The sequence below is a fragment of the Pan troglodytes genome, chromosome 9 (assembly GCF_028858775.2).
Source record: "Pan troglodytes isolate AG18354 chromosome 9, NHGRI_mPanTro3-v2.0_pri, whole genome shotgun sequence".
Classification (NCBI taxonomy): domain Eukaryota; kingdom Metazoa; phylum Chordata; class Mammalia; order Primates; family Hominidae; genus Pan; species Pan troglodytes.
In genome coordinates this window covers 67,464,247-67,473,448 of record NC_072407.2, presented here as the reverse complement: position 1 = coordinate 67,473,448, position 9,202 = coordinate 67,464,247, and the positions used below count along the sequence as shown (strand labels likewise).

General features: G+C 45.0%; 1 protein-coding gene across 4 annotated transcripts in view; it reads right to left on the bottom strand.

Moving 5' to 3' along the window:
* SPDYC (speedy/RINGO cell cycle regulator family member C) overlaps nucleotides 1–9,181 on the bottom strand; it is a 40,881-nt gene extending 31,700 nt beyond the window's left edge. For all 4 annotated transcript variants that reach the window (XM_063783059.1, XM_063783058.1, XM_063783057.1 and 1 more), the window contains exon 1: nucleotides 9,105–9,181. In XM_063783059.1, coding sequence (XP_063639129.1) covers nucleotides 9,105–9,178 — 74 coding nt within the window. In that variant the 5' untranslated portion in view covers nucleotides 9,179–9,181. The remainder of the gene's footprint in view (nucleotides 1–9,104) is intronic.
* Between the last annotated feature and the right edge of the window lie 21 nt (nucleotides 9,182–9,202).

The following is a 9,202-nucleotide window of genomic DNA, read 5'->3' as shown; positions in this document are numbered from 1 at the left end:
CAAGGAGTTTGAGACCAGCCAGGGTAACATGGCAAAACCCCATATCTACAAAAAATACAAAAATTAGCCAGGCACGGTGGCGCATGCCTGTAGTCCCAGCTACTCTGCAGGGCTGAGGTGGGAAGATCACTTGAACCCAGGAGTTTGAGGCTGCAGCGAGCCCTGATCATGCCACTGCATTCCAGCAGCTTGGGTGATAGAGCAAGACACTGTCTCAAAAAAAAAAAAAAAAAAAAGCCTGGGCGTGGTGGCTCACACCTGTAATCCCAGCACTTTGGGAGGCCGAGGCCGGTGGATCATGAGGTCAAGAGATGGAGACCATCCTGGCCAACATGGTGACCATCCTGGCCAACATGGTGAAACCCTGTCTCTACTAAAAATACAAAAAATTAGCTGTGCGTGGTGGCAGGCGCCTGTAGTCCCAGCTACTTGGGAGGCTGAGGCAGGAGAATCGCTTGAACCCAGGAGGTGGAGGTTACAGTGAGCCGAGGTCACGCCACCGTACTCCAGCCTGGGCGGCAGAGCAAGACTCCATCTCAAAAATAAAATAAAATTTAAAAATACTTATCAATTCATGTTTTCTGTTGTGTCTTAGGTCAGTTTTAGTGCATCTTTTATTTTCTAGGAAATTGTCTATTTCTCCTAAATTTTCAAATTTATTGCCATAAAATTGCACCTACTGCATGCTCATTATTTTTAAATTTCTGCTGTGTCTGTTTATTGCTGTTTTCATTCATTATATTGTCTGCTTGTGCAAACCTTATTTTCTTGACCAGTCTCTCTGGAGATTTGTCATTCTTATTAGTTTATTCAAAGAGCCAGCTTTCAACTTTGTGTATTCTATTTTAGCTTTATCTATTTTCTTTTTTCTTTTCTTTTTTTTTTTTTTTTAGACAGAGTCTCGCATTGTTGCCCGGGCTGGAGTACAATGGCGCAATCTCAGGTCACTGCAACCTCTGCCTCCCAGATTCAAGTGATTCTCCTGCCTCAGCCTTCCAAGTAGCTGGGATTACAGGTGGCCCCCACCACGCCCAGCTAATTTTTTGTATTTTTAGTAGAGACAGGGTTTCACCATGTTGGCCAGGCTCTTCTCAAACTCCTGATCTCATGATTCGCCTGCCTCAGGCTCCTAAAGTGCTGGGATTACAGGCGTGAGCCATTGCGCCTGTCCTCTATTTTCTTAATTTCTATTTTGTCTTTGTTACTTCCTTACCTATTTTATTGATGTAATTAACATACCACAATTCATTATTTTAAAGTGTACAATTCAGCCAGGTGTGGTGGCTCACATTTGAATCCCAGCATTTTGGGAGGTTGAGGCGGAAGGATCACTTGAGGTCAGGAGTTCAAAACCACCCTGGGCAACAGAGTGAGACTCTGTCTCTACTAAAAATAAAAAAAGTTAGCCAGGCATGATGGCGTTTGCCTGTAATGTCAGCCACTTGGGAGGCTGAGGTGGCAGGATCACTTGAGCCCAGGAGTTCCAGGCTGCAGTGAGCCATGATCGCGCCACTGCACTCCAGCTTTCACAACAGAGCGAGACTGTGTCTCAAAATAAATAAAGTGTACAATTCGGTCATTTTTAGTATACTCACAAAATTGTGCAAGCATAGCCACTATCTCCTCAGGAACATTTTTATCACTCCTCAAATAATAAACTCCATACCAATTAGCAGTCAGGCCCCATTCCTCATGCCACCAGCCCTTGGCAACCACTAACTACTTCTGTCTGTATGGACTTGTCTATTCTGGACATGTAACATAAGTGCAGTGATATGAATGCTTTTTTCACTGAGCACAGGGTTTTCAAGGTTCATCAATGTTGTAGCATGAAGCAGTACTTCCTTTCTGTTTATGGCTAAATAATACTCCATTGTGTGGGTACATTACATTTTGTTTAGCCATTCATGGACATTTGGGTTGTTTGTACTTTTTGGCTATTATGAATAATGCTGCTACGAATGTTCTTGTACAAGTGTTTGTATGACCAGATGCTTTCAGTTCTCTTGAACATATACCTAGAAGAAGAATTTCTGGGTCATATGGTAATTTTATGTTTAATTTACTGAAGAACTGCCAAACTGTTTTCCAAAGCATTTACACTATTTTACATTCCCACCAGAAACACATAAGGGTGCCAATTTCTCCACATCTTGCCAACACTTGTTATTGTTGGTCTTTTTTTTATCACAATGATTTTAGTGGGTATGAAATCATCTCTCTATGGTTTTGATTTACATCTCCATAATGACCAGTGATGTTTCACATATTTTTTTGTGCTTATTAACCATTTTCTTTTCTTTTTCTTTCTTTTAGAGATAGGGTCTCTCTCTGTCACTCTGGCTGGAGTGCAGTGGCATGATCTTAGGATCATAGCTCACTGCAGCCTTGAACTCCTGGGCTTGAGCAATCCTCCCACCACAGCCTCTTGAGTAGCTGAGACTACAGCCACCAGCCACCACACCTGGATAATTTATTTTTTGTAGGAGGGGGGTCTCACTATGTTGCCAAGGCTGAGAGGATTGCTTGAGCTCAGGAGTTGGAGACCAGCCTGCGCAACATGGCAAGACTCTGACTCTACAAAAAATACAGTAAACAAACAAACAAATAAAAATTTAAAAGACAGACCTAACCATTCTCTCCCTAATGGATATGTGGTTCTATTGTCTTGTTTCACTATTTCAAACAATGCTGTGGCAATCATCCTTGGACTTAAAATCTTTGGGGTCATGTACAAGCTCTTTAACAAGATAGATTCCTGAAAGGGGAAAATCCAGGTCAAAATGTAAGTTTGCTTTCAACAACTTTTATGTCAACTTAACTGAGATATAATTGTATGTTAATATAATAAGATTTGCCAGTTTTAACATACAATAAGATTAGTCACTTACACAATTTGGTGTGCTTTAACAAACATGTATAAGTCAGATAATTACCACCACTACCATGATATAGAGAATGTTTCCACTATCCAAAAAGTTTGCTTGTGCCATAGAGCAATCTGTCCTCTCCCCCAGCCTCTGTCCCTGGCAACTACTTGAGATGCTCTCTGTCACTAGTTCTATGAACATATATTTGCATTTATCTTGGGTAACTTAAGAACGGAATTGCTGGGTCATATGGTAAATGTATACTTAACTTTATAAGAAATTACCGAACCTTTTTTCAATATGGCTATACCGTTTTGTATTCCCACCTGCAATCTAAGATAATTCTAGGTGTTCCACATCATTACCACCACTTTGTATGACATCTTTTTAATTTAACTATTCTAGTACTAATAGTATGGCATTGCTTTCAATGAATTTATCTAATAATTGATGGTGTTGAGCACATTTTATGGGATTATTCTCATCTGACTATCTTTGATTAAATGTCTGCTCAAAATGTTGGCCCATTTTGTATTAGCTTTTCATTTTTTTATTAGTAAGTTATAAGAATATGTATTCGCAATATGAGTCCTTTGTCAGATATACGCTTGGCAAATATTTTCTCCCAATTTTTCTCCCTTTAACTGTCATTTGAACAGATAAAGTGTTTAGTTAGGATTAAATCCAATTTATCAATTTGTTTCTTTGATAGTTTATGCTATTTGTATCCTATTTAAGACATTTTTGCCTAACCCAACATTACTAAGATTTTTTTGTTTTCTTCTAGAGATATTACAGTTTTAGGTTTTACATTTAGACCTACGGTTCATTTCAAGTTAAGTGTTGTATACAATGCAAGGTAGGGAATGAGGTTTTTTGTTTTCATATGGATATCCAATTATTTCAGCACGTTTGTTGAAAAATCATCTTTCGGCCGGGCATGGTGGCTCATGCCTGTAATCCCAGCAATTTGGGAGACTGAGGCAGGTGAATCACCTGAGGTCAGGAGTTTGAGATCAGCCTGACAAACATGGTGAAACCCCGTTTCTACTAAAAATACAAAAATTAGCCGGGTGTGGTGACGCGCGCCTGTAATCCCAGCTACTTGGGAGGCTGAGGCAGGAGAAATGCTTGAACCCCAGGAGGTGGAGGTTTCAGTGAGCCAAAATCACACCACTGCACTCCAGCCTGGGTGACAGAGCAAGACTCTGTCTCAAAAAAAAAAAAAGAAAGAAAGAAAAATCATCTTTCACCATTGAATTGCCTTGTTACCTATATTGAAAATCAATATATTGCGGGGCGCAGTAGCTCACGCCTGTAATTCCAGCACTTTGGGAGGCCGAGGCAGGCGGATCATGAGGTCAGGAGATCGAGACCATCCTGGCTAATACGGTGAAACCCCGTCTCTACTAAAAATACAAAAAATTTGCCAGGCGTGGTGGTGGGCGCCTGTAGTCCCAGCTACTCGGGAGGCTGAGGCAGGAGAATGGCGAGAACCCGGGAGGCGGAGCTTGCAGTGAGCGGAGATGGTTCCACTGCACTCCAGCCTAGGCGACAGAGCGAGATTCCGTCTCAAAAAAAAAAAAAGAAAATGAATATAAATGTTATTCTATTTCCGGACTGCATTCTGTTTCACTAACCTACATGTCTATCTTTACACCAAAAACCACACTGTCTTAATCACTGTAGCTTTATAGTAGTCTTTTTTTTTTTTTTTTTTTTTGAGACAGAGTCTCATTTTATCACCCAGGCTGGAGTGCAATGGTGGGATCTTGGCTCACTGCAACCTCTGCCCCCGGGGTTCAAGTGATTCTTCTGCCTCACCCTCCCGCGTAGCTAGGATTAGAGGTGCGTAGCTGGCATTACAGGCGCGCACCAACACGCCCAGCGAATTTTTGTATTTTTAGTAGAGACAGGGTTTTACCATGTTGGCCAGGCTGGTCTCAAACTCTTGACCTCAGGTGATCCGCCCACATCAGCCTCCCAAAATGCTGGGATTATAGGCATGAGCCACCACGCCCAGCCTATAATAAGTCTTAAAATCAGGTAGTATAAGTTCTCCAACTTTGTTTATACTTTGCAAGGTTGTCTTGGATATTATAGGTCTTTTGAATTTTCACATATTTTAGAATCAGCATCAATTTTTTAAAAGTGCCTACTGAGATTTTGATTGGAATGGCATTAACCCTATAAATCAATTTGGGGGAAATTGACATCATAGGAGTATGGAGTGCTCTGATCCATGGATATAGTATATCTCTCCATTTATTGGATCTTTACTTTCAGCAATGTTTTATACTTTTCAGTGTACAGGTCTTGCACATCTTTGATTATATTTTATTATTAAACATTTGCTTTTTTTTTTTGAGATGGAGTTTCATTCTTTCACCCAGGCTGGAGTGCAGTGGCGCAATCTCAGCTCGCTGCAACCTCTGTCTTCTGGTTTCAAGTGATTCTCCTGCCTCAGCCTCCGGAGTAGCTGGGATTACAGGCGCGTGCCACCACGACCGGCTAGTTTTTTGTTTTGTTTTGTTTTTGTTTTGTTTTGTTTTGTTTTTTGAGATGGAGTCTCGCTCTGTCACTGAGGCTGGAGTATAGTGGTGCAGTCTCGGCTCACTGCCAGCTCTGCCTCCTGGATTCACGCCATTCTCCTGCCTCAGCCTCCCAAGTAGCTGGGACTACAGGCGCCTGCCACCATGCCCGGCTAATTTTTTTGGTATTTTTAGTAGAGACGGGGTTTCACCGTGTTAGCAAGGATGGTCTCGATCTCTTGACCTCATGATCCGCCCGCCTCAGCCTCCCAAAGTGCTGGGATTACAGGCATGAGCCACCACGCCCAGCCACGCCTGGCTAGTTTTTGTATTTTTAGTAGAGAAGGGGTTTCACCGTGTTGGCCAGGCTGGTCTCAAACTCCTGACCTCAAGTGATCTGCCCGCCTCAGCCTCTCAAAGTGCTGGGATTACAGGCGTGAGCCACCGCGACTGGCCAAACATTTGATTTTTTGAAGCTATGTAAATAGTATTTTGAAATTTTCAATTTCTGATTGCTTATTGTTAGTACTTAGAAGTACAACTGCTTTTTGTCGAGGCATGGTGGCTCATGCCTGTAATCCCGATACTTTGGGAGGCCAAGTCAGGAGGATCGCTTGAGCCCAGGAGTTCAAAAGCAGCCTGGGCCTGATAGCAAGACCTTGTAGCTACAAAAAAAATTCTTTTTAATTAGCCAGCCATGATGGCATGCACTCCACCCCAGCCTGAGGAAGTAGGCAATGCTTTTTGTGATATTTGAGGAGAAAGACGTTCCGGGAGAAGGAAAGACATATGCAAAAGGTGATGGGCCTGCCTGGGGCATGGTAGGGATGGTACACCTGAGACCCCACAACCGGGCATTATGCCTGAAAGGCAGAGTGTGGGAGGGAAGGCAAGACGTGAGCTCAGGTGTCAGGAGATCTCTCTGGCCGTTCTATGGAAAACGGATGAGGAGGAAAGCACAGGAAAGGGGACTGTTGCATTTTCCCAGGCATGAGATGATGATGGTCTGGACTAGGACACTGGCAGTGAAAATGGCAAGGAAAGAATGAATTCTAGAGACACTCAGGAGGTAGAACCCACAGGATGTCCTCTCTTGCCTATTGCACCGCAAGAGCCTCCTAACTGGTTTCCCTGCTCCCACACTTGCCTTCCTCCCCACTACAGATTATTCCAACACAGGAGCTGGAGTGACTTTTTTTTTTTTTAATTTTTTTTGAGACTGAGTCTCGCTCCGTTGCCCAGGCTGGGGTGCAGTGGCACGATCTCAGCTCACTGCAAGCTCCGCCTTCCAGGTTCACGCCATTCTCCTGCCTCAGCCTCCGGAGTAGCTGGGACTACAGGCGCCCGCCACCAAGCTCGGCCAATTTTTGTGTTTTTTTATCAGAGACGGGGTTTCACCGTGTTAGCCACGATGGTCTCGATCTCCTCACCTCGTGATCCAATCGCCTCGGCATCCCAAAGTGCTGGGATTACAGGGTCAGCCACCACACCCAGCCTGGAGTGACTTTATTACACCTAAGTCAGAGCATGTCACACCTCTGCTCAGCACCCTCCAATGACTTCTCACGTCACTCAGAGGAAAAGCCAAGGTCCCTGTGATGGCCAATGCGATCTTGCCCTGGCCTCTTGCCTACGCACCCTTCACTAGTTCCACTATAGCCACACTCATCTCCTTCAACAAAGCAGCACTGCTCCACCTTTATTGAGCTGTAACTCTTTACCCAGACATCCACTTGGCTCATAACCTCACTTCCTTTAAGTCTTTACTCAAATGTCACCTTCTCAAGGAAGCTTACCCCGATTATCCTCGCTGATACTGCAACCAGCTTCAAGTACCCCACCACATCCTGATCCCCTTTATTCTGTTCTACTTTTTTCCTATAGCACTGATCATCTTCCAGCGTATTAGGTTTTTCACTTATGTCTGTGGTTTGCTGTCACATCTACTAGGATAAGCTCCACAAAGGTAGAGATCTATATTTTGTTCACTGACATCCTAAGTCCCTAGAACAGGAGACACTTGATCCATATTTGTAGACTAACTAATAAATGACTTAATTACCAGTTTGGATGTGGGGGCAGATAGTGAGCATGATGCCCGTTTCCGGAGCTGGGGTGCAGACAGTGTCTAGGGACACTGAACTGTTTTAAAAGCAGGATAGATCCCGGCTGGAGACCACACAAGGAAATCATCAGCACCTGGGTCAGGGGCTGGACTGGAGCAGAGGAAATCATGCAGGAAAAGTAAAGAGAAGGACATCAGGTAAAGAGAAGAGGACACATGCATAGCCAGAGAGAAAAGAGGAGCAGAGGCATGTGGATCACAGAAGCTTAGGGAGGAGACTTTCAAGAAGGGGAGAGAGGTTGAGTCAAGCAAGGGCTGAAAGCCAACCATTGGATGCAGTCACTAGAAAGTTACAGATAGGCAAGGTGTTGTGGCTCACGCCTGTAATCCCAACACCTTGTGGGGCTGAAGTGGGAGGATCGCTTGAGCCCGGGAGGTCGAGGCTGCAATGAGCCCTGATGGCGCCAATGCACTCCAGCCTGGGCGACAGAGCAAGACCCTGTCGCAAAAATTAATAAATAAATAAATAAAAAGAAAAGGGGAAAAAAAAGTTATACGTGGCCTTACGGGGAAGCCAACTCTGACTGGTTATAAGCTGAAACTGTCAAGTCAACAGGTGGCAGGGAAGATGGCTGAGACCAACAGCACAGAGATTTAGAGGCAGACAGACCTGGCGCCAATCCTAGGACAGGTTTTGGTAAGCCTTTGAATTTCAATTTACCCACGTTTCGGGGGAGGGGGTAGCACCCCCTAGCTCATAAACCTTAGTGATTGATGATTAAATGAGATGACGGAGGAAAACGCAAGGCACAAAGTGGATGCATTAGCTCCATTTTGTTAATCAGCAGGCTTAGTTGGCTGCGACCCAGACACGAACTAAAATACAGTGCAGCCCAGGACCAGTGGGGGTCTTGCTTATGGCTCAGAGCTGAACAACACATGGACAGCAAAATCAGACATTGAGATGCGGGCAGGCCTGCGACGCTGAAGTCAATTCCTTTGAACAAACAGAACACTTCCGTCCCAAGATTAGCAGGAATTAATCTCCCAGTCTCGGGTACACCTGGTTGTCCCTCCCTGTCCTGGCGCGGCAAACGTTCCCGGAGGCCAGCCAGGGATCACTCGCCCAAGGACTGAGCTTTCCCTACTCTCAGCCAACTGGTGCGGGACCAGGGCCTAGGCAACGCAGCTGTCCGCCCCTAACAACCACTCACCTGCTTTCCCCTTTCTATAGGACAGCAAAGGTACTTTCTTTTTCTTATTGGGCCGCGTAACTTATCGCAACCAATCAGTGGCAGCCACGGGACCCAACTCACTCCCACACAACTTGTGGGGGTGATCATGGAGAAGACAAATTTTTGTTTTCCGCATCCAGTTCTCTCAGAGAGCACCGTATTTGTCAAACTGTTGTGACTCTCCCTAAATGTTTAAGAAAACATTTCATTCCCCTTAGGCTTGTATAGTCTGTCCCTGGCCTACTCCCCGCTCCAGGTGGTACAGCCCGCAAGCGGCTCCACTTCCCAGCTGCTCGCGGGGCCGAGTCCCCCAGTCCGAGGAGGCCACTCAGCGCAGGGGCCATACCATCTGTGACTAATAAATAATAGGGGGACCTCCGACTCCCCCCTGTTGCCTTATTACCTTCCGACCACCTCTCGGACCTCTTGCCCAGCCCTTCCCCGTAGACAGCGCCCCAGATACGGTGGTGACACCATTGCTATGGGCCCACGTAGGGCGCA